A 25,541-nucleotide genomic window follows, 5' to 3' on the forward strand; every position below is an offset into this window, starting at 1 on the left:
GAGGAGACACAAGCACAGGTCAGGGCTGCGGTGACCACGGGGTAAGGCCAGTGGGTCCAGGACTCTGGCCTTTGCTTCCTCAAAGCCGGCTTTGGGAAGGGTGGGGTGGGATGGGGAGGGAGCCCTTGCTTTGCCACCAGGGCTGCCCATGCACAGGAGGGACATCTTCCCTCAACACACAAAGCAGAGCATCCAGGAGATGGGCTTTCAGATCTCATCTGCTTATAACATGCTCTGTGCTCCTGAACTCCTCTGAACCCCAAATGGAGGAAAAAATAGCCACCTTTCCAATTCTTGGAAAGATTGAGTGCTATAAAATATGTACAAAGATATCCCACACAATGCCTGGCTCACAGTAGGAGCCCAGGTGATGTTTGCTATTTCTGACTCTAGATGAAATGATTCCTCAACAGTCCACGGCACACCTTGCAGGGGTTCAGGGAAGGCTGGGAGAAGACATACAGATTTATTCAGGCTTGTATTAAAATCAGTTGCAAACATATCTGTCTCCATGAGACATAGTGCTCCCTAAAGGCAAGGCACTTGCCCGGACAATTACGGCTGGCATAGAGTAGTTCCTCCGTTAATCTCTGTTGAGTCGATCTGATCAAAGAATAGATTACTGAAGACTGAGTTAGCCAAAAGCTTGGTAGGAATGTTTTTAACAAAGTGTTTGGCATACATTTTTAGGAAGAAGAGGATTTCCCTCACTTCTGGGCATACAAATTTCCTTGGCCCTGTTGCCTGCTAACGCATGGATAGCAGACCTGCTTCTCTCTTTAGCTACTTTCAGTGAGTAAAGATTTCCTTTATCACTTTTATTTCAAGCTTCATGCTGTCAGAGGGAAAGGCTGAGCGTGGCGCTCCTGGTCTCAGCACCCAATGCCAGTAGGTCTCCCTTTATGACCAAGAACAGGAGGCAGGCTCAGAGCTTTCATCAGGCAGTCACCATTGTTTTGTGTCATTGTGTCTATGTTCACATGATTCCCACAAGTGATACTACATTTCTGTTTATGGTGACAATATCAAAAACATATTTCCTCATATATTTCAGTGCAAACAACCAATTGGTGGAGAGATTTAAGTGTGTATCACGTGTAGAGATTTAAGTGCATATCAGGTGTGTATCACGCAGGTGGGAGAAGACCATGGGCTGGACTGGATGGGGAAGCAAATGTGCAAGCAGCTGTGGTTTGCGGAGTGCAGTTCCTCGTCTTCAACACATCCTAGCTCACCCTCAGTGCAAACACAGGAGAAGCGGAGTATTGCGTGGTGTCCCTAGAGACTCCGTCTGGGGTCTCGAGCTCCAGAGCAAGACAAAATATGCCTTCCGCTCTGTCTAAAGCCACCAATGCCTCCTAGTTTCTGGCTTCCCTGCCTAGGCTGGAGTGGTGACTTTCCTTGCCAGTTTCAAGCTGGGAGCCACCCATTGCTTGGGTGAGACCCAGTACAGTTCCTTGGGATGTCCTGTGAAGCTCATGTCTGGCCTCAGCTCCTGCCATCATCTGTTAAAGTAATCTGGCTGCCAGAGGAATCAAACTCCCTGCTCTTCCGCTCCTCTACATAGAGAGCGTGGAGAGCAACGAGCTTCCTTTGAGAATCCGTTAGATGGGGGTTGTGGGTTTGGATGCCTGGCTTTGTAAGACACAGATGACAGGGGCTGCTGACACCCTGGCTTCCCTCAGTGCATAAGTACGCTCCAGCTTAGTCCTGCTGAAGTCCCCAAGTGGCCCAAGCCCTCTTTGTAGGTCTGGCCAGCCTTTCTCTCCCCAGAACACCCGCCCTCACCTGGACCTCAAGGTCATACCTCTGGCACTTCGGAGGCTCCAGTCCTCCATGCCAGCCAGTGTACATATTTGACCAAGCAGCCAGGTATCTACCCTTGGATTAACATTCCAGATACAGCTCTGATAAAGTGACTTTCACTGAAATTATCAAAGAAAAGCTAGCTTTGGCTAGGAGAGAACTACCTCCTTTCCAATGAGCTTACAAATCACTTAAAATAATATTATTATGGAAATAGCACATGATCCTAGTAAAAAATTAAGCCGTAGAGATGAACAAAACAAAGAAAATAAACATCTCAAATAATTCCTCTACTCAGCCATATCTTTTTTTACATGTCCATTCTGTCGTTAAATATTTTTAAATGAAATACATCATACACCCAAAGAGACTACATAAAAAAACAAATATGCAAAGTGGATGGACCTCGAGGGTGTCATGCTAAGTGAAATAAGTCAGGCAGAGAAGGACAGATACCATATATTTGCACTCATAGGTCTAACAGGAGAAACCTAACAGAGGGCCATAGGGAGGGGAAGGGGGAGAGAGTTGAGGGGAGAGAGGGACACAAACCATGAAAGACTACTGAATACTGAAAACGAACCGAGGGTAGAAGGGGGGGGGGATGGGGTAATGGTCATGGAGGGGGGCACTTGTGGGGAAGAGCACTGGGTGTTATATGGAAACCAATTTGACAATAAACTATTAAAAACACAAATATGCATAGTTTAAAGAATATTAAAGTATACTAAAATGGATACCAGTATAAACACTTTTCAGCTTACAAAATAGAATTTATCAGGACCTGATTTGTTTCAGCAAATATTTACATATCCCTAAATAACATATTGTAGTGTTCTGCCTGCATTTTACTTTTGGGGGGAGGGGGGCTGTAAATTACAGCTTTATTCTTTTCATGAAATAATAATCAATTCAGCAGTATTGTCATTTTCCAAATGGAGACAATCCAGATTTAGCTCCCACAAGGCTTTTCATGGGTGATAATCATCTTGAAATAAAACATGAGTGGACAAATGTGATTTATCTGCCCACACGCCTTCCTTTGGGAGCCATCCACTCCCCACAGTATGCGGTCTGGGTGCGAGTGCAGTCATTGGGCCCCATCCCCTAGGGGATGCTTTTGGATTAAGCTATGCACATGGCAACTGTGACTGCTTGAGATGTGAGCCCATAACTCAAACTGGGAGAAAGAGAGTCCTTTCCATGACTACGGCACCTTTCTTACGAGGCAGAGAAGCCGGAGCACGTAAAACTAAGGTACGTCAAGGGCTATCCAACTGAATCACTATCACTTGCAACCAAAACACTTTTGTCTAACGCAACAACACAGAGCATTAGTTGAGGTTGACTATTTCCAGTACGAATTTGGTCAGCAAAACAAGCTTCTACAACATTTCATAACTATAAATGCAACCAGCCTTCTGGACTTTATAATCATAGTAACACTCTCCAACACTTTATAGGCTGCAAACAAAACAACTTTTATAATATTTTATAACTGCAAACTAAGTTTAATATGACTGGAGAGACCTGTCACCATTTGACGTTTTGAGTGCCTAAAAGACTTGAAAAATTCTGGCTTATTTATCAGTTAATACACAGTTTCAGATACCAAAATTTTGGTTATTTAATGTATATAGTGGTTTTGGGCATACATAATCTCCCACCATACAACTCAATCATTATCACTTAGGTAATAAGCATAAAGTTCTGTAATAACTATAATTTACTCTGGATTAAAAACATGTCACCACTTGTAATAAAAAAACCCAGAAAAATCCAAAGAAAGATTAAAACTACAAGTTGAAAGTATTTAAAATTTAATATTTCCCTTTTATAAAAAGGAAATCATGTCTTATGATTTATTTTGTAGATACCTTTTGTTGTTGTTACTGTTTAACATGATATTTTTTCAGTTAAACTGTGTTGATCCATGTACCTGCCGTTCCTTGTAACTGTTGTAAAGTATTCCATCACGTTATACTCCAACTTATTTGTTATTCACCTGCTGATGGACAGCTGAGTTGTTTCCATTTTGTTTTAAATCATGTCCTTCTCCTACTTGGTTTTGAATATATGCTATAATGGCCTCATCAAATGAACATGAGTTTTCCTTTTTCTCTCCTCTGAGAGAGTTGGTGCAGAATTGGAATGATTTACTCCTGGACTATTTGGCAGAACTCCTCTGCAAAACCAAGTACTACTGGTGTTTCATTCATTTTACTTATTTTTAATGGTCACAGGACCATTCCAGTTTTCTCTTTCATTCCAAGTCAGTTTTGGAAAGTTCGATTTTTCTAGCAAATTTTCCCAGAAAATTTTCCCTATATCTGAGTTTCCTGTTGTTTAGGGCATAGAATTGATTATAGCATTCTTATCATCTTTCCTAATCTCTGTAACATCTAAAATAATATCCCCCCATATTCTTAATATTGCTTATTCATGATGTTTGTGATTTGTTTCTCTTTGTAGTTCCGTAAATTTTACTTTACATATTTTTGAAGCTAGTTTATTGGATATGTACAAGTTGAGATATAGCTATTGTTCCAGTAAATAGAATCTTTTTGAAAATATGGTGACCATCTTTATCTTAAGTAAAATATTTTGCTTAAAATTCACTTTGTCTGATATTAATATGGCTATGCAGATTTCTTTTAGTTAGGTTTAGTTAGTTTAGGTTAGTATTTGCCTAGCATATTGTATTTTTCTTCCCTTATACTTACAACATTTTGTTTCCTTAAGTGTATTTATCATAAAAACATTTGTTTAGATTTAAAAAATCAAATCTGACAACTTTTATGTTTCTTAAGTGGATAGTTTTTTCCATCTTCATGTATTGTGATTACCTGATGTACTTTGACTAATTTCTTCAATGTGATTTTGTGTTTTATATTTGACCCACCTTTTCTAAATTTTCCTGTGTTTTCTTGCTTTGCTTTAAATTGCCTCCCCCCACCCCCCATTCTCTTTCTTCCTTATCTGGAGGAATTTCTAGCCTCTTATAAAATAATTTTAACACACATATTTAACTTAATAAAATATAGTGGCGTGGAGCCCTCCTCCTTTCCTTAGTTTGCCATCCATGCCAGCACTAAGTTGGGATGAGACATTAAGCTAAATTTCTACACTATGTAGACCTTACAACATTATAGAGTCTAGACATACTGGTAGGTTTAGTATTTCTTGACCCCTTCATAGCCCGTGACCCATCCTACCCTGAGCCCTAACCCTTGAAGCTTGGGGGTAAATGGAGGTTCTTGAGAGCACACAAAACCGTGTCTGCCATACAGTAAGTGCCTATGGTGAGCAGTTGTCGTTTTCACCTTCATCTATTCCCCTTCTCTGGGGTCCAGCCTGCCTCATTCTTTGCTCATGTGAGTGAGGTGGGGTCGACCTCTTACTCTTGACTCTGGCTCCAGGTCTGGGTACAGAGGTAGACCCAGTACCCCACCCAGCCAATGAAACTTAAGCCTGTAACTTTTGGGTTGGAAAATTTGGAACAGTGGGAAAGGACACATTTCCCACTGGACTCGCTAAGATGGTAAGATGTATGCTTGGAGTTGCCGGTGGTACCCCAGGGAGACTCTGGCTGACAATGAAGTTGACACAGAGTGGAACTGAGCTGAAAGGTGGTCATCAATTTCTGATGACATTTGTACCTTTGGATCCAGCCATCCTTGAAGCTACTCTTGTCTTCTTCAGTTTTATGAGCCGGTTCCCTACCTCCACCAACCCTAGCGTCTTTTAACTGGGTTTCTGCTACTGTGGTCCTAATACTCTTCCTAGAATCTGGATTTGAATTTGAATCTGAATCCCATCTTTCCATACTGAGGGTGTTATACTATATTCAGCCACCCACCGTCTGGATCCAATTTCAGTGCTACTCTTTGCAGTGGAAGCCTTGCTCAGGTCCCTCCTGAACCTGGGTTTTCTCATCTGTGAATTAAGTTTATAAGAGCAACCTCACAGGACTGCTGTGAGAACTAGTTAATGAATGTCAGTGCCCTTTGCCCTTACCTTCTACTGCTTATCGTACAAATGATTGCACAGAATCACCACATGCACACATCACTCTGCTATCCCTTGCATCTGTGTCTTTGCACATATCCCATTGCTTGAAATGCCTTTCTTTTCTTCTTTGTTATTCAACTTACACTTCTGTTTCAAGGTTCTGTTCAGGCATCACCTCCCGTGGGAAGCTGTCTCTGAGGCTTCCCAGGATTGCTGAATCTGTCCCAGCTCCTGGAGCCCCTCTGCTAAGGCACTGACTATCAGTTTCCTTGTATAGTTCCCAGACTGAAGCCAGCTGCCGGACCTTTCATCTTCATCCCACGGTCCAAATTTCTAGTAGGCATTCAGTCACGTGTGTGAAAACGAAAAACCCAATAAATCTGTTTCGATGGTGATTCTCCCATGTTCTGACTTCCGCAATTCACAGATCGGCAGAAACAGAAGCACTTCCCCTGCCACTCGGGCAGCTCCTCCGCCATGTGTGGTGGCCCACGCTGGCTTTATTCTGTGTCTACCTCCATGTTGCTAGCCTGGAGGAGCCTCATGGAAAGGAGCTCCGGGAGGGGCAGTGAGGGGCGCTGACCATGTCAGCCAGCGCCTCTGACATGAACCATGTGCCGGAGAAAGCTTGAGATTTGGGGCGAGGAGTCCTGAGTGTGGTTGGAGCCTTTCTCATTCTCCTGCTGTTGGGTCTCAGACGACTCCGTCTCTTTCTCAAGTCCCTCTCTGCATCTGTAAAATGGGGACCATCCCAGTGAAAGGGCTGGGAGAGGAAGGCTCTCCCTCCTCCCTTGTTTCCTACAATGGGCACAGCCTTTGGCTGCTTTGTACCTTAGGGTCACCGAGGACCAGAGGTTGAGGGACTGTGTGTTGAGGATCTGGGCTGGTCTCTGAACTCAGGTCCTTGGTCTTCTGTTCCCAATAACAGGGCAGAACCAACCAGTGCCAGTGTCAGTGTCAGTTTCACCCACATCCTGGGAACTGGGTCACCAGAAGTCCTTTCTCCTTTATGCGGAAATGGAAGTGGAGGAGATCAGAAAGGGGAAGAGGCTCTCTCACATCCTCAGAGCCGGCCACAACCCACCAGAGTTCTCTCCCCTGCCCTAAGCTTCTGTCATAATGAGGGGTGACCCTCCTCCCCAGGCCAGACCTAATTTCAGGTTGCTCTGAAATAAGCTACGAGATAGGAATTTCAGGACACCAAGACACCCAGACACCAGTCAGAGCATTATCTTCATATACCTTTGTCTCCTACCACAAACTGATATCGCCTGATAGGCTGAAATGACTAAACTTCAGGCCTCTGCTCATGAAAGATATTATTTTTTCATGCCCTTATCATAATTTTCTGGAAGCAAACATGGAGGGTTTGCCTTTACCAGCATCTGCTTTGAAGGGATGGTGGAGAGGTCTTTCTGTCCTTCAGTAGCAAGGCCAACAGCAAACTGGACAGAGGCTTCCTGCAGGAGTTTTGCTCTCACACAATGTTCATCTTCATGCCAGACAAGGTGAAAGGCAGCTCAGAACTCCCTGGGACTTAGTTGATATAAAGAGGTAACAGTCATCAACCGTTGTGCCCTTTCAATTTTCTCCCCATGATGAGGGAAATAGATAGTGAGGGTCCAAAAGCTTTATGCTCCTAAAAGGGATCCTGATTAGGGACCTCACAGGACATGCATTCCCTGAATTTGGGTGGGTCACAGCGTGGGGCTGCTCTGGGGACTCAATGACGGAGTTGGCTGTGACTCTAGCAGTCTCAGAGGGGCCTGACAGAGCAAGAGTCGTGAATTGTATTGGTGAATGAATAAGTGATTGACAAGAGCTAGCATTTATCAGTGCTCGTGTGTGAGGTCCTGACTGGGCGGTTTTGCATCCTTTTTCTAGTTAACCAATGGCACTATGAGGCAAGCACCGGTGTCCCATTTCACAGACCAGGAAACTGAGGCTCTGGGCATCTAAGCCATCTCCCTAGGTCACTCCATAGCAAAACTCAAATATGGAAAACAGCTGTTGTCTCCCACCTGCACACCCTTCCCACTGCAGCGTGTTCCTTAGTCTGGAGGACCAGACTAAGTGAACTTGATAGAACAGGACTGAACTGGGATGAGAGATGTGGAGATCGTGGGTCACAGGTCTAAGGTGACTCATGAGTGAGATTGGTGTGCCGGTGAACACACAAATGTGTAGGTCTGTGAGTGTGTGCCAGGGCCTGAGTGTGTCTGGGTATGCGTGTGCAAGACTGTGCAGCACAGGACGGTTTCTGGCTCTGGGCATCAGAAGCAGCTTCGTGGAGGAGGTGACATGTGAGCTGGGCCTGGGACAATGAGCAGAAATTGAATGGGGATGTTGGGAGGGGGCACGTCTCTTCAGGCAGAGGGGGCAGCCTGAGCTGTGGGAGGCGGTCTGAGAGCAGGAGTGTCTAGTTCATCTGGAGGAGAAGCCTGGGGTTGCAGCTGGAGAGGAGACAGATAGGGGTCCTATAGCCAGAACATGATGGGCGTGGTGGGCGAGTCTGCCTGTGACCTGGCAGGCAGTGGACCCATGCTGGAGGCGGCAGAACGGGGGTGTGTCAGGAACCCACGGAGGAACAGTGTCAGCTCGTGGCCTGGACTGGCGTCTCCCCATGATCTGACAATTACATGGGTCAGTGAGATGGCACCTGAGTGCCAGGCATGGGTGGGGATGGTAGGGAAGGAGCATGACCCTTTGTCACATGTGCCCACCACCGGGAGGGCAGCTGGGCAGTGCTCAGGGGTGTTCTCTCTCTCTTTTTTAATGTTTACTTATTTTTGAGAGAGTGGTGGTGGAATGGGCAGAGAGAGAGAGAGACAGAATCTGAAGCAGGCGCTCTGTCAGCACAGAGCCTGACGTGGGGCTTGAACCCACGACCCTTGAGATCATGACCTGAGCTGAAGTCAGATGCCTAACCAACTGAGCCACCCAGGCGCCCCAGGGGGTGTTCTCTTCAAGAGTCTCGGTCACCAGTCCTGTTGAGCATTTACTGTGTGTTTGGCCAGCCAGGTAGGCACCCACATCTTTACAGATAAGGGGAGCAGCTCTTTATGGAATTAAATGACCCCACTAAGGTCACACAACTTGGGGATGGAGCAATGGGGTTCTTCCCTTGTCTGCTTGGTCCAAAGCCTGTGCTCTGAGCCCTGAGAGCAAGCAAATGGTAGCACCATCTCTGGAGCAACTCCTGCACTCCGGCTCTAAGCATTGATAAGCATTAGCTCATTTAATCCACACACCGACCCCACAGGGTAAGTGCTATTACTCTCCTCGTCAATGGAGGAGAAAACAAAGGCACAGAGAGGTTAGGAAACCTGCCTGAGGTCACAGAGCCAGTAAATGAAGCTGAGTATGTTCCAGCATGCTGGGCTTGTTGCTTGAAGAACTGAAGGCATGGGGAGCCCTCGTTCCACTCACCCCTTCCTGTGCCTCTGCATCATCCACGTACTGTGGCTGCACTAGGACTGCTGAATAATAAAGTGCTCATGGGCCGGGCACTTAACACTGAACTCTCCAGCACCCACACGATACATATGCTATAGTTGTTAGCTTCTTATGTCTAACAGATGTGAAGTCTGGACCCAAAGAACTTCAGTCACTTGCCCAGCGTTTCCCGGCAAATAAGTGGTAGAGCCTTGAGCGAGCCCAGCGTGGCCCAGCTGTAAGCTGGAGGTGTCCTGCCCACTCCTGCCTCCTCCTGATGCACAAGGTGGCTCTCAGGGAGGCCGGGCAGCATCCATGCAATCTGGGTGACACTCAGTCCCCCTAGTCCCAACCTTGTGCTTCCCCTGCCCTGTCGCTCAAACCCTCCAATAATCCTCATGAAATTGGCTGGCTTGTCCAAGCCTCTCCTTGAAACTATAGAATGTTCTGTAAAACTGAAGAAAATGCCAAAGCCCCTGCCTACTATACACCAGTGGGTGCTTATGTGAGAAGAACCCAGGGCACCTGAGTCAATTATCAAAGTCATTTCCTATCACTCGTTCCATCCTACTTCTGTGAGGCAGGCAAAGTGTCATGCCGTTTAGCAGATGGGGAAGCTGAGGCTCAGACAGGCCTGGCATGTGTGCAAGGTCAGGTGTGGTCAGGTTGTGGACTGAGCTCAGTGCATCATCATGCTGGTCTCTTCGGTTTGAGACTGGTTTGCTCTGAATGGCTCAGGACCTGGATGTGTGACAGGGTCTCCTCTCTCTGATGGCTCCTTTTTAGCCCTTTCAAAGACTTCTCCCCTCTTCCCTGTCCCCTGTGCCCATCCTCCTTGTGTCTGGGTCCTGCCCTATCCCAGCCCCCTTACAGCCCTTCCAGGATGCTTCCCCTACATGGCTTGGAGGAAGTGATACCTTCAGATGTGGCTGGCGGCATGGAGGCCAACAGCCTGTCAAAAAACAATTATGCAAAGTGTAACAAAAAGCTACAAATATCCCTCCCCTTCTACCAGTAATGTTGTTCCCAGAAATTCAGTTTCTAGGGAAATAATCTGAAAGAAATAAAATCTTCTCTGCATGGAGATGTTCATCACAGCATTGCTTATAATAGCAAAAAAAAAAGAAAAAAGAAAGAAAAGAAAAGAAAAATGTAGACACACAGTAAAGTACAATAGGGAAACATTAGTCAGTCAGAAGGGTCCTCATGCACTGACCCCCCCCCTTCCCCACCGCAAGCAAACTGCCATGGGCTGGTGTCCACTGAGGGACTCCCACAGGCCAGGCACTGTTCTCAGGCCTTTATGTTTATTCTCTCCCTTAATCCTGACAACCTTTTTAAGTGGGTACTGGTACAAAGACAAAGAAACTGAGGCAAGGAGAGGTTAGGCAAATTGCCCACGGTCAGAAGCTTCAAGGCAGTCTGACTCCACCAGACTCCATCACTCCCAGAGCAGTAGTGACTGATTACCATCACCAGATAGGTAGTTGTTGAGAGCAGGCCACTGTGCCAGGTGTGTAGTGTGTCTCAGGTGGGGCGTGAGATGTCAAAGGGTTGCCATGGCATCTCCCTCTTGCTTGTCCCCATTGCCGTGGCTGCCCCCACCATTCAGGCAGCAAATGCAGGTGAGATGATTTCTTAGGCCCCAAACATAAATAGTGGTGAGAGCGTCCTAGGGTGTTTGGTGTTCAAGAGTCCAAGAGAGCAGTCCCCCTCCCCCACCACCCTGAGAGGAGGAACCAGCTGGGAATAGGCCACAAGCTCCTGTGCTTTCAGACCCCGACCCTCATCCATCAGTGACCCCAATTCACCTCTAGTCACCCCAGTGATCCCAAGGGAAGGTGGCAGGGGCAGGGCCCGGGCCCACTCTCCCACCTAGCTCTAGGCCTCCTGGCCTAGCCCCCAGGGGCAGCAAGTCCCTCAAATCTCCTGGACCTACAGAAAGCTCAAGCATATGGCTGGGCTGGGAGGCCTGCCTGCTGGGAGAGTTCCAGGGGGCTGGGGACCTGCAGCAGAGGCCACAGCCCCTGAGAGAATGTGGTTGATCCTCAGCAGTGCCAGGGAGAGCCCAGAAGTAGGTCAGCAGTGCCCCCACAAATGAGGGACCTGGCAGGACATGTCTATTGTGGCCCCAGAGGAGGCTGTGGGAATCAGACAGCCCCCGGAACTTCGCTTACCCTGGAGGGAAGGAGATGGCGGGTGGGGGGAAGAGTGGAGACAATCTTGTACTGAGTTGGCTCAACTTCCAGACTCCCCATGTGTACAGCGGGAGGTGGCTGAGCTCTCAGACCGGGAAAGCATACGTTTCTCCAGCTTCCATGAAACGGTGGTCCATGGGCACCCTGAGCAGAATGCAACAAAGAATCTTACACCTGGGTGGGCGCGGGGCTGTGCTGTGGGCTGCTGTCCCAGGCACACACATTAACCGCCCTGTCCTTTCTCCAGCCTGGGCATTGGGACAGAGGTTCTGTAGGGACCAGACTCACTTTTCGAATGCGGACAGAGTTCTAGAGAGGGAAGGGCTTGCTCAACATCAACTAGCCAGCAAAACGGGGAGGTCAGCCCTCAGAGCTCTCAGCAGACCACGGCACTAAGTAGCATCTCATTGGCCATAAGCGCACCCCTCTCCCCACTCAGCTCCTTTGTCCAGAAGGGCACCTCTGCTCCTCAGTTTAGAAAATTCCTATTGTCTTTCAGGAGTCAGCCAAGACATCACCCCCTTCCAAGAGGCTTTCTCTGGATTCCCAGCTGGGTCCCCACAGCCACAGGGTCTGAGCACTCATCGCATGGGTGTGTAGCCCTCCCTGCCCTTCGGGTGCCTCCATTAGTGCCCCCAACACCCTGCAGGGAAGAGCGGGCCCTTGGTAAAGGCTGAGCAGATGAACGAATCAGTAAGACTTAGCAGCCCCTAAAAAAGGAGACGTGTGGCCTGCCGAGGAACAGCGTGTCACCTCTTGTTGCCATGATATGAAGGCCACTTCGGCTCATGAAAAACATGAAGGGAGGAGAGAGCCATGATTTCAGGGATTGCATAAGATGGCAACAGATGGGGTTCTTTTTGACTTTCAATTTGAATGTCCTCCTTCAATAATGATTAACTATTTATAGATACTTAGAGTGTTTCCAAAAGCAGTGTAGAGGTTCCCTGATCCTCTGGGCATTGGGACTGCCTTGCTGCCCATCCCAAATGTCCATCCCTGGGTCACAATGGCACGCACTTAGTCCTGGAATGAGGAAGGCCTGAGGCTGATCCATGGGCCTGTGATGCCCAAAGCCTGAGGCCCTCCCTCCGTGCTACGACCTTCTGCACAATCTGTACCGAGAAGCAGACCCACCAATGCCTTGAGGCCTTGTAGACCCACTTTTCGCTACTTTTTTCCAGTTGGACAACCCCCCCTGTCCCCTCCTTTTTAGGTCTGGGCAGAGAGTAAGTGGTCCACAAACCCCAGGAGAGACTCAGTGGTGATGGACACCCTGCAATGCCCAGTGGGTCTCAGGCATATCCTATTCTTGACCCCCAACACTGCCACCAACAGCCCCTACAGGCTTCATGAACACTCAAAAGCAGAGAACCCTGTGACCCAATGCTGTTTCTTTAGGAGCAGTGGCAGCTGCCAGAAATTGTAGTTCTCTTTGACAGATGAGGAAACTGGGGCTCAGAGAGGGATGTGATTTTCTCACGGCCACACAGCCAGTCAATGGCAGGGCCGATGGGAAATCCAGACCCCCTCCCCAGCATCTGCTAGGCGGGAGTTCTCTCTCAGCAGCCCTGTCATGCACCTGCTTTGCACCTGCTTTGCACCCCTGCCTGCACTCACAGCTTGGGTCATGACAAGGACACATTTTCCTGGATTTGCCTCCATACTCAGAATGATCCATTAGAATTGAAAACATCTTCTTCACTGCCCTTGCCAGAAGATTCTTGACACAAACACGTTGGGGGTGTGGCATAGAATCTCTCCCTTCTTAAGCATTTATATATAATTAGGGTTGAAATCATCCCTTGAGACTGATCCAAGCCCCCCATTTTCAGAGGAGAGGTATGAGGCTCAGGGGTCAAGGCCTGATTTGAACAATTCAGTGGCACAGCTGTGATATGAGTCCACAAAGCCTGCCTTGAACTTTCCAGTTGCTCCTTTGCAGAGGGGTGAAAGAGAGGAAGGAAGGAAGGAAGGAGGGAAGGAAGGAAGGAAGGAAGGCAGGTAGGCAGGCTACCACTTACTGAGCATCTACTTTATGCTAGGTGCTTTGCATAAACTGATGCTAAGCCTATTGCCATCCTCACGGGGAGACATTTTCATTCTCATTTTGCAGAAGAGCAAGCTGAAGCCCAGAGAAGGCAAGCCACCTGCGCAAAGTCACAGAGCCAGCAAGTGCTGGGGCTGAAACTGGCACCCATTTCTTTCTCCTACACCAAGCGTTGGCAAACTATAGCCTGCAGGCCAAATCTGGCTTACCACCTATTTGTGTTGAAATGGTGGTAATGGGGGAATAAATAGAAGAATAACATTTCATGACTGATGAAAATGATTTGGCATTGAAATTTCAGCGTCCATAACACAGTTTTATTGGAACATAGCCATCCCTCTTCATTTATGGATCGTCTGTGGCTGCGTTCACATTGTAAGGGCAGGGTTGAGTAGTTGTGACAAAGATCATATGGGCTGCAAAGCCCCAACTATCTATTAGCTGGTTCTTTACAAATAAGATTTGCTGACTCCTGCGTGATACCATGCGATTTCCCAGGGGGTCTGGAAAGTCTGCAGAGCCTCCCTTGTCCCTGTAGGAGGCCATCAGGGCTGAAACACAGGCCTCCTTCTGTTTGCCACGCTGTATGCCCTGGGCTGGATCCCATGAAAGAAGGGACCTTCACTGATTTGTTTGCTGGTAGTGTTCACCCTCCTTTTATGGGTAGAACGCTACAAGCAGCAAGCCCTGAATGCATAGTTCCCCTTCCCTCCCTATCACAGCCCCTGGGAAGGCAGCCCCGAAGCATGTCCCATCAGATCTGCCACAGAAGGAGTGGATAGTGCAGGTGGGGAACCAACAGGGCAGGGTCTGCATGATGCCGGAAGGAGGGAGGGAGGATGGCCTGGGCACAAGCTGGGGCTTCTAGCTGGCTTCAAAGGCACAATCGCCAGGGAGTGAAGAGAGGAGTTCTCTACCTTTCAAGTGACTCCAGGGAGGTCGCTATTTATTCTCCTTGACTTTTAAGGCTGTAAAAGGCTTCCTACCTCCTCTCTCTCTCTCTCTGTGCTCTCCTTCCCTTAACTTCCTCTCTGGGGATAGGAAGGAATTTCGTTCTCCAAATGCTCAGAAGAGGCAGAAGATGAAAAGGATTAATTCCTTGCTGTAGCCTGTCTGTGCTGTCTGGCAGCCACGCAGAAATCTGAGCACTGCAGGCCCGGGAACGGGTGTTCAGGACAGGGGGCAGGGACAAGGGGACCCTAGGGGTTCATGACATAGCCTCATGCCTGGAGCTCCCCAAGCAGGGCCTATAAATGGCCCAAAGCTTCCATAAAGTGCAAGCACTGTAGTGAAGGAGAAATGGGACCATGAATGAAGGAGGGGTGAAGGAAGAAACAGAGGGAAGAAAAGAAAACACAACAAGAAAGGAAGAAAGGAAGAAAAGGCAGACAGAAGGAACCTGGAAAACATTATGCTAAATGAAAAAGCAGGGTAAGAGAGACCACATGTATGAAATGTCCAGAATAGGCAAATCTGTAGAGATAGAAAGTAGATTAGTGGTTGCTTGGGGGAGGGTCAGGTAGGAACCAGGAATTGGGAGGTGATTGCAAAAGGCTCCGAGGTTTCTTTTGAGGGTGATGAAAATGTTCTAAGATTGGCTGTAGCGATGGTGGCACAACTCTGTGAATATACTAAAAACCAGTGAATTATGTGCTGAAATGGTTGAATTGCACAGTATGTGAAGTATATCTCAATAAAACTGTTATATGAAAGGAAGAAAAATTGAAGCTGGTGGTCCGAGATGGCAGCACAGGAACAACCTGAAATCACCTTCTCCCATGGACACACCAAGTCTACAGCTACACACGGAACAATTCCTGCTGGAAAAGGATGAAAAAGTAGTGGAACATTTCCCTCCACAACAAGGGATAAAAGGGACACATCAAGGCACGTAAGAGAGGCAGAGATGCAGTCTCACCCAAAACCTCAGCCCCGGTGGGATAATTCACAATACTGGAAGATCTCATGGGTCTGGAATCTCTCTCTGAGGAGAAAGGGGTTTGTGCTCCACGTTGGGCTCCCCAACCCATTGCACTCGCACTGAAGAGATGAGGCCCCAAAGCATCTGGCTTTGGAAACCAGTGGGGCTGAGTCCAGGAAACCCAGGGTCTGTGGAGATGAGATACTCCTTTGAGGGACTTGTGGCTTATGCACAGACTCGCTCATCCTGGGACAGCAGAAAGACGGTGGTCTGAGAGGGGACTGGATAATATATGCAGAAGATGCATTTGCTAACCTAGATTTTTGAGAGAGAGAGAGACAGAGACAGAGACAGAGACAGAGAAAGGGAGAGAGAATCCCAAGCAGGCTCTGTGCTGTCAGTGCAGAGCTCAACGCAGTGCTCTGTCTCAGGAACTGTGAGATCACTACCTTCTGAAATTAAGAGTTGGATGCTTAATCGACTGAGCCACCCAGGCACCCTGAATTTGCTAATCTTTAAGTATTTGCCAGAGGGGGCAAAGGTGAGTTGGGACTTTCTTTGGGGATGGAGGTGCTGGTGAGCACCATTTTTGCATTTTCCCTCCACCCTGCTAGCACAGGTAGGTATGTACAGACATAGCCCTGCTAAACTCTTGGATGTGCCCTGTTCTTAGCACTCATTCTCTGCCTCCTTAAACCCATAGGTATGCCCCTGCCTCAACACTGACGGCCTCACTAAAGCTGGTGGGCAAGTGCAACTCACACAGGGGATACCCCTTGATCAGCTGGCCCTTGTAGCCAGAGGTGCTTGTGTTTCTGGGCCCTGCGGGCCCAGATAGTTCTGGGTAGGCTACTATACCCAGGGTGCTGCACAGACAGCAGACTGAAACATAAGTTCAGTCTGCCTCTGAAAAAAGCCCATCTACTTGTCCTGGAGCTTTAACCTGAGGGACAGACTTCAGGTCTGCCAGGCATCTAGAGGCTATGGAGGCACGCTCATGGAATGTAGGCAAGGAGAAAGCCTTCTCTCGGCCTTTACACAGTTCACTGGCATCTCTTAGAAAAAACCTTATACACTTGCCTGGAGCCATGAGTTTTGCAACAGTTGCCCACAGGACACCATCAAATTTCCTGGTTTGGGGCTAGCAAGGTTTACAACTATAGTCCCACAGACAATATATATTTTTATACTTAAAAAGCTGCTGCCTAAGGATCTGGCTTTCAATAAGCCTGGAATTAGGTGCTGCCTGTGATTACTCCCTTTGGAACACTGGCAGGTCTTGGCACACTTGCAACAACAGAGGCCTATCAAGAATAAATCAGGACGGGGCGCCTGGGTGGCTCAGTTGGTTAAGAGTCCGACTTCGTCTCAGGTCATGAACTCACGGTTTGTGGGTTCAAGCCCTGCATCAGGTTCTGTGATGACAGCTGAGCCTAGAGCCTGCTTCAGATTCTCTCTCTCTCTCTCTCTCTCTCTCTCTCTCTTTCTCTCTCTCTCTGCCCCTCCCCTGATCATGCTCTCTCTCTTTCTTTCAAAAATAAACATAAAAATTTTTTTACAAAGGGTATATCAGGCTACTCAGACAATCACAAAGGTTTGAGGGAGAGCTAAGAGCTAGGGCAAGGTTGAATGGTAAGGTTCATCTCCTATAGAAGGTCACTGTTTTAAGACTGGGAGAGGTAGTTATTTTGACTAATACATAGAAACAAACACAGAGAGGCTAGCAAAATGAGGAAACAGAGGGATATGTTCCAAATCAAAGAACAAGACACACATGTCAGAAAAAGATCTTAATGAAACAGAGATGATCGTCTCCCTATTAAGGAATGCAAAGCAATGGTCATGAAGATTCTTAGAAGAAGGACAGATGAACACAGTGAGGACTTCAATGAAGAGACAGAAAATATAAGAAAGTACCAAACAGAAGAGACAAAGCTGAAGAATACAATAATGGAACTGAAAAATATACACTAGAGGAGTTCAATAGCAGACCAGATGAAGCAGACAAACGGATCAGTGACTTGGAAGACAGGGCAGTAGAACTCACTGAGAGAGAAAAAGAATTTTAAAAAGTGAAGATAGCTTCAGGGACTTATGAGAGAACATGAAGCAGAGTAACATTTGCTTTATAGGGTTCCCAGAAGGAAAAGAGAGAAAGCGGCAGAAAATTTACTTGAAGAAATAATGGCTGAAAACTTCTCTAACCTGGGAACAGAAAGAAACATCCAATTGAGGAAGCCCAGAGAGTTCTAGATTGATAAAACCAGAGATTCACACCAAGACACATTATAATTGAAATGTCAAAACTTCAAGATAAAAATAGAATCTTAAAAGCAGCAGGAGAAAAAAACAACTTCTTGCATACAAGGGGATTCCCATAAGCTGATTTCTTGGCAGAAACTTTGCCGGCCAGAGGGGAGTGGCATGATATATTCAAATTGCTGAAAGGAAAAAACTTCCAACCAAGAATACTCTACTCATCAAGGTTATCATTCAGAATTGAAGGAGAGATAAAGAGTTTTCCAGACAGGCAGAAGCTAAAGGAGTTCATCACCACTGGCCTTACCTGAAATGTTAAAGGGGTTTCTCTAAGCTGTAAAGAAAAGCCACTCACTAATAACAAGAAAATGTCTGAAAGTAAAACTCTGACCAGTAAAGGCAGTGGATTAACCATATACAAAGCTAGTATAAAGGTTAAAAGATCAAAATAGTGAAATTAACTAAAACTATAATAATTAGTTAAGTGATACACAAAATAAAAGAGTGTAAATATGACATGAAAATCATAAAACATGGGGGGAGGGATAGAGTTTTTATAATGCATTCAAATTTAATTTGCTATCAACTTAAATGAGACATCTATATACACTGTTCTATGTGAACCTCATGGTAACCATGAGGCAGAAACCTATAGTAGATACACAAAACACAATGAGAAAGGAATCCAAACATACACTAAAGAAAGGCATCAAACCACAAAGAGAGCAGGAGAAGAACGAAAACAGTGAGGAACTATAAAGCATCCAGAAAACAACTGACAAAATGGCAGTAAGTACATACTTACCAATCAGTGTAAATGGACTAAATTTGCCAGTAAAAAAAAAGCACAGAGTGGCTGAAAGGATAAAAATAAGACAACTCTACCCACAAGAGACTTACTTCAGATCTAAGGACACACACAGATTGAAAGTGAAGGGGTGAAAAAAGACAGTCCATGGAAATGGAAATGAAGAGAAAGCTGGTTTAGCTATACTTATAACAGACAAACAGACTTTAAAGCAAAGACTGTGAGAAAGACAAAAAAGGACACTACGTAATGATAAAGGGGTCAATGCAACAAGATGATAACACTTACAAATGTGTTTGTGCCAGCATAGGACACCTAAATAGATAAAGCAAATACTCACAGAGAAATCGACAAGAGTACAGTAATAGTAGAGGACTTTAAAACTCCACTTTCATCAATGGACAGATCATCCAGACAAAAATATCAATAATGGAACATTGGCCTTAAATGACATGTTAGAGCAGATGGACTTAAAAAATATATATAGAATATTCTATCCCCAAACACATCCTCTTCAAACACATATGGAACATTCTCCAGAGCAGTTTACACGTTAGGCCACAAAACGAGTCTCAAAAAATTTAAGAAGACTGAAATCATATCAAGCATCTTTTCTGACCACAACAGTATGAAACTAGAAATTAATCACAAAGAGAAAACTGGAAAAATCACAAATACATGGAGATTAAAAACAAGCTACTGAACAACCAATGGGTCAAGGAAGAAATCAAAGGGAAAGTACAAAAAATACCTTGAGACAAATGAAAATGGAACCACAACAATCCAAAATCGATGGGATGCAGCCAAAGCAGTTCTAAGAGACAAGTTCATAGGGATACAGGCCTATCTCAAGAAATAAGAAAAACCCTAAATAGATAATTGAACTATACACCTAAAGATGCTAGAAAAAGAAGAACAATGAAGCCCTAAGTTAGTAGAAGGATGGAAATAATAAAGATCAGAGCAGAAATAAATGAAATAAAGACCAAAAAAAAAAAAAAAGAGAGAGAGAGAGAAAATCAATGAAACTAAGATCTCGTTCTTTGAAAAAGAAACAAAATTGACAAACCTTTAGCCAGACTCATCCATAGAAAAAGGGACAAGGCTCAAATAAGTGAAATAAAAAATGAAAGAAGAGAAGTTACAACTGATAGCATAGAAATACAAAGGATATACGAGACTGCCAAGAATAATTATACATTAACAAACTGGACAAACTGGAAGAAATGGATACATTCCTAGAAACATACAATCTTCTAAAACTGAATCATGAAAAAATAGAAAACTGGAAGAACAATTACTTTACCAATTGTTAAAGAGATTGAATGAGTAATCAAAAAACTACCTCCCCAAAAAACCCTCCCAACAAACAAAAGTCCAAAACCACACAACTTCACCAAATTCTACTAAACATTTAAAAATTTAATACTTACCCTTCTCAAACTCTTCCAAAAAATTGAAGAGGCAGGAATACTTCCAAACTCATGTTAGGGCCAGCATTACCCTGATCCAAAATCAGACATGGACACCATAGAGAAAAAGAAAATTACAGGCCAATATCCCTGATAAACATTGATGCAAAAATCCTCAACAAAATATTAGCATATCAAATTCAACAGTACCTTAAAAGGACCATATACCTTGATCAAGTGAGATTTATTCCAGGGATATGACCATGCAAGCATGGTTCATGTGCAAATTAATCAATGTGATACACTACTTTCACAAAAAATGTATAACAATCATATGATCATCTCTGGGGTGCCTGGTGACATAGTTGCTTAAGTGTCTGACTCTGAATTTTGGCTCAGGTCATGATCTCAGGGTTTGTGGTTTGAAGTCCTGCACTGGGCTCTGCACTGACAGCACGGAGCTTACTTGGGATTCTCTCCCACCCCCCTGCCCTGTTCATGCGTGTGCATGCACTCTCTCTCTCAAAATAAATACATAGTAAAAAAAAAAAAATCATGATCAGGGCACCTGGGCACCTCAGTTGATTAAATGTTTGACTTTGGCTCAGGTCATGATCTCATAGCTTGTCAGTTAGAGCCCCATGTCAGGCTCTGGAGCCTGCTTTGGATTCTGTGTCTCCCTCTCTCTCTGCCCCTTACCCATCCCTGAGCTCTCTCTCACTCTGTCTCAGTCTCAAAAATAAACATTAAAATTTTTAAAAAATTCATGATCATCTCAATAGATGCATAGAAATCATTTGACAAAATTTATATCCATTTATGATAAAAGAAAACTCTCAAAAAAGTGTGTATATAAGGAACATACCTCAATATATTAAAGGCCACATATGATAAACCCACAGCTTACATCATACTCGACAGTGAAACGCTGAGAGCTTTTCCTCTAACTTCAGGAACAAGACAAGGATGCCCGCTCTTACTACTTTATTCAACATCATATTGGAAAGTCCTTGCCACAGCAGTTGGACAAGAAAAAGAAATTAAAGGCAACCAAATTGGAAAGGAAGAAGTAAAACTGTTGCTACTTGCTGATGACATGAAACAATACACAGAAAACCCTAAAGACTGCACCAAAAAAACTGTTACAAATGAATTCAGTAAAGTTTCAGGATACAAAATCAATCCACAGAAACCGGTTGCATTTCTCTACGGCAATAATGAACTACCATAAAGAGAAATTAAGAAAGCAATGTTTTCAACAACTGCATCAACAAGAATACAATTCCTAGGAATAAATTTAACCGAGGTGGTGAAAGACCTGTACACCCAAAACTATAAAACACTGACAAAAGAAATTGAGGAAGACACAAATAAATGGAAAGACAGTCCATGCTCATGCGCTGGGAGAATTAATATTGTTAAAATGTCCATACTATCCAAAGCAAGATTCGATGCAATCCATATCAGAATTCTGATGGCTTTTTTTCACAGAAATAGAACAAATAATTCTAAAATTTGTATGGAACCATGAAAGACTTTCTCCAGCCAAAGCAATCTTGAGAAAGAAAAACAAAGCTGGAGGTATCACACTCTCTGATTTCAAACTAGACCACTAAGCTATAGTAATCAAAACAATATGGCATTGGCATAAAAATATAGATCATGGACCAGAATAGAGAGCCCAGAAATAAACCCACACCAACCTCTAAGTGGTGGTTGGGGAGGACTCCTACTGGGGCTCCCAAGTTCCACACCAGAAGCAGAATACCCCAGCAGCCTTGTGGTGGAACAGCCAGCCACAGAGGTCAAGGTGACAAGGCAGCCAATGGGATTCTGGTGTGCAGGGGGACGCCCAGGCCCCTTTGTTAAGGGGAAAGCTGCTCTGGGCCCCTCTGCAAAAAGCACCATGAAGGCTGTTAAGAAATGCTGGAATCAATGTTGCAAAAAGTTAGACTACTTTAGAACCCAAATGATAGAAGTAAACAAAGTGAGGCTCTTGGCTGGGTAAACTATGGGAAACTTCCTTTCCGCTCCTTAGGAAGAATGTGTGCATGGCTCCTGGACCTCCTTCGCTCCTCTGGGTACTGCAGCTGCATCTGCAGAGGCCGGGCTTGGGGCAGCAGCTGAAGTCAGCCCCCCCACTCTCTTGTGCCGCCAACCTCCCGCCAAACCCTGACCTGCCGGGGAGACCTCACAGATGGCCAGGCAGCGTCAGGCTATCAGGAACTGTGTTCTCTCCCCACCCCCTTCTCTCAGAAGCTCCCTGTGTCCTTGGTGCAAGTCATCTCACCTCTCTGGGCTCCTCTGGAACACAGCCAGGGGGAGGGGCTGGGTTACTGTCAGGGGCGTCTTCCCTCTCCAATGCTGATTCAGAGCCTGTGGTTGGATTCTGCTGTGAGGCCCGCCCCTGACACCAATATTTGGAGGGAGGCCCATTGTGACATCCAAGTGAGAAAAGGGAACCAGGAACTTCTGACTCCCACTAGTTCCTGGAACTTCCCTCTTTGAGTTTGGGTTTTCTGATCTCTGAAGTGAGGGCAGCATTATTCACTTCTTAGAGTTCTTGGGAAACTAGAACTAGATATTCACTCACTCATTCATTCGTGCACTCATTCATTCAACAAATATTAGTGCCTGTCCTATCAGGGATACAGCAGTGAACAACACAGACGTGGTCCTGCCCTTGGGGAGCATGCTGTCCGGGGGTGCAGACATTAAATACGCGGAATGGATCAAGAGGGATGAGACAGTCTGGATTGAGGCAAGGGTGCATAGGGTACAAGGCCTGTGAGGTCAGGATGAGAACTTCGTATTTTATTTCAAGAGCATCAGGAGTGGTGACACAGTCCCATTCCTGTTGGGAAATCTGCTCTCTGGCTGCGGAGGGAAGTAGAGCAGATGGGGGGTGGGGGGAACAGGGTGGACAGCTGACCAGGGGCCTCGGAGAGGAAAGCCAGCTGGAGGCGCTGGAGCACCTTGTCCTTGTCTCCCTTGGCAGCTCTCCCAGGATCTTTCTTGAGCTCTGACTCCAGCCTGCGGGTGCTCTGCAGGAATGAGGAAGCGCCACACCCAAGAGAGACTGCTGATACTCCAGGTGCCCATGAATATTATCTCTCTGCCCTCGGAGATTACCCAGAGCAAGTGAGTGTGTAGAAAAAGGACCCAAGAGCCCTGGTCAGGGGTCCAAAGTACTTTGTCTACTCCTAGCTCCTCCAGTACTTACGCTGGACCTCACATAGGTCACTGGCTTCCCTTTCCTCATCTGGTATCTATGGGACTAGCACTGAATCTGGGCTAGACTGAAGTCCAGGTAGCATTTTACTATGGATAGACCCCAAGCTTTGGGGTCAGACAAGCTTGGGCTGGAATCCTAGATCTCATGCTTGAGGCTACGTGGCCTGATGCTGGCGACTTTGCTTATGGAAGCCTACAGCTGGCTGGGGGGCCACACTTTGAGAACCAGTGCCCTAGAATAGCACCCCTTGGGGAGGAGGACCTCGGATTCGCTCTCTGCTATGCTCCAAGCAGGGCTGGCATACAGCAGTTTCTTGCTGGGTGCCTGGGAAGGCTGGGCTAGAGTGGTTTGTTTTGGCGATGGCAGAAGTGGGTTGAGGGTGAGTGTGGGCCACAGGATGTTGGCAAGAAACGGATCAGGAGGAGGGTAGGGCTTCTGTGCCAGGTGAGGAGCTGGGTCTTGTGACAGCTGAACACGGTTCCCACAGGTGTCCACACCCTCGTCGCTAGAACCCGGGCACATTTCCTTATGTGGCAAAAAAGAACTTTGCAGATGTGATTAAGTCAAGGAATTTGGGATAGGGAGGATATCTTGGTGGACCCTAAATATTGTCACAAGAGCCCTTATAAGAGAGAGGCAAGAGATCTGGCTACAGATGGGAGAAGGAGGCAGGAGGGGCAAGTGACAGGAGAGAGGGGGCGTGAGCCAAGGAGAGTAGCTGGAAATGGATTCTCCTCCAAAGTCTCCAGAAACTATCAGCCCCGTCAAGACCTTGATCTCAGACCTCCCAAACCGTAAGAGGATCACTCCGTGTTGTTTTCAGCTGCCACGTTTGAGGTCAGCTGCTACAGAAGCATAGGAAACGGCTGCAGACCCCTCTATCCAGGAAGAACGATGGGGGCCACTGAGTGGGGCAGGGAAGCACATGGGGAGAGGTGATGAGGGCGGGGTGAAGGCAACCAATCAGGGGCAAGAAAGGGCACACAGAAGGGAGGACTGCCCAGCTGGGCCACTCCCTCCTAGAGTCTCCCCCTGGCTGACCCTGTCCCTCCCTTCCCCAAGGACAGGCACACGTAATCCTTTCCAAATTCTCAGCTCAGACCAACACCTCCACCCACCTCAGTAGTGATAAGGGCCTTTGGTCAGGTCAGTGCTGCCCCCAGACAGAGAGCAGGAAGGACATGCTATCGGTCATCAGGGAAGCTGGGAGCCTACCTAATGGAGGGCCACATGAGGCCCTGATACCCTGGCAGTCTCGGTGTGCAAATTAGCCTCTGGCTATTCTTGGCCTCCTGCACCCCAGGTCCCCACCATGTTGTGAAACCCTCCAAGCAGTTCACCACCCTCCTCTGCCAAATCCCTCTGTCCCTTGTTTCCAAGGCCTGAAGAACAAAGCATGGCCACAGCCACACAGAACATGTGCTCTGAAGGCCCTGGCTCTGTGCCGTTGTGTGTGACTGGGGCAGTCACAGCCTCTCAGCTGGCTTCAGCATCACAGTCCCTCTCCCAGGGTGGCTGTGAAGGTCAGAAGAAAAGGTGGGCTTTCATGCTTCACAGTGTGCCCAGCGCCCCGGGGACAGCCAATAATGGGGTTGTTATCTCTACTGCTGCTCAGAATGTGGCTTTAGCTGACACACTAGCTTGTATCACTTGGGCAGTTTATTTAACTTTCTCGAGCCTCAGTTTTCCCATCTGTAAAGTAGAGATTAAACAAGCACCTACTTCATAGGGTTGTGGGAAGCATGAAATGAGGTCACAAATCTAAAAGTACCACCCTGGATGAATAAGGTCTTTCCCATCTGCACTTAAGGCTCAGCTCAGAGGTCCACTCCCTGGGATGGGCTCCCTGGGCCATGCACCACCTCATCTAGGCACCCAGAACACTGGTTTGCAGTCCTTGGTATGTGCTGGTCTGAACCACTGCCCGTCTACTCTTCAACTAGACCATGAGCAATTAAAGATGGTGAGAGTGATGCTTGGGGTGGGGGAGGCAGGCTTGCTTTATGTCCCTTTGCACCCTTAGCACCCAGCATGAAGGCGGGGGCAGGATGCCCACAGGATGATGATTACACATAGAAACAATGGTGAATGTGTAAAACTGGCACCCAGTGGGTGCCCAGTGAGTGTCAGCTGCTGTTGCTGAGTACTTATTGAATACTGTTCCTAAAGGATTAGGGGTGAAGGCAGTCTATTAACCAGGGGGTCACACAGGTAAGAGCAGTGGCTAGTGGCATTCATGACTACACTGAATCGTGTCAATGGGCTTCCACAGGGTCTGTGTCCTTCTACAGGGTCTGTGCCCCGTTCTTTGTTCTTTGCTTCATGACCTAATTAGCTTTGTGCTCAAGGCTGCTTCCTGAATGAGGTCAGAGGGAGCCTTACCCATCAGGGCCAGATGTGGAAGTC

General features: G+C 46.6%; 1 protein-coding gene and 1 long non-coding RNA gene across 4 annotated transcripts in view; one reads left to right on the forward strand and one right to left on the reverse strand.

Annotated features, from left to right (window-relative positions):
• Positions 1 to 748, forward strand: part of LOC115294791 — a 58,858-nt gene extending 58,110 nt beyond the window's left edge. Inside the window, exon 3 of the long non-coding RNA XR_003910137.1 lies at positions 691 to 748. This is a non-coding gene — a long non-coding RNA (uncharacterized LOC115294791). The remainder of the gene's footprint in view (positions 1 to 690) is intronic.
• HRH2 (histamine receptor H2) overlaps positions 1 to 25,541 on the reverse strand; it is a 77,817-nt gene that overhangs the window by 26,458 nt on the left and 25,818 nt on the right. Inside the window, exon 3 of one of the 3 annotated variants that reach the window (XM_029942828.1) lies at positions 7,297 to 7,353. The exons of the other annotated variants lie outside the window; for them this stretch is intronic. Coding sequence (XP_029798688.1) covers positions 7,338 to 7,353 — 16 coding nt within the window. The 3' untranslated portion in view covers positions 7,297 to 7,337. Of the gene's footprint in view, positions 1 to 7,296; positions 7,354 to 25,541 lie in introns of those variants that run through there. 3 annotated transcript variants of the gene reach the window in all.

This window comes from Suricata suricatta, chromosome 6, assembly GCF_006229205.1.
Source record: "Suricata suricatta isolate VVHF042 chromosome 6, meerkat_22Aug2017_6uvM2_HiC, whole genome shotgun sequence".
Classification (NCBI taxonomy): domain Eukaryota; kingdom Metazoa; phylum Chordata; class Mammalia; order Carnivora; family Herpestidae; genus Suricata; species Suricata suricatta.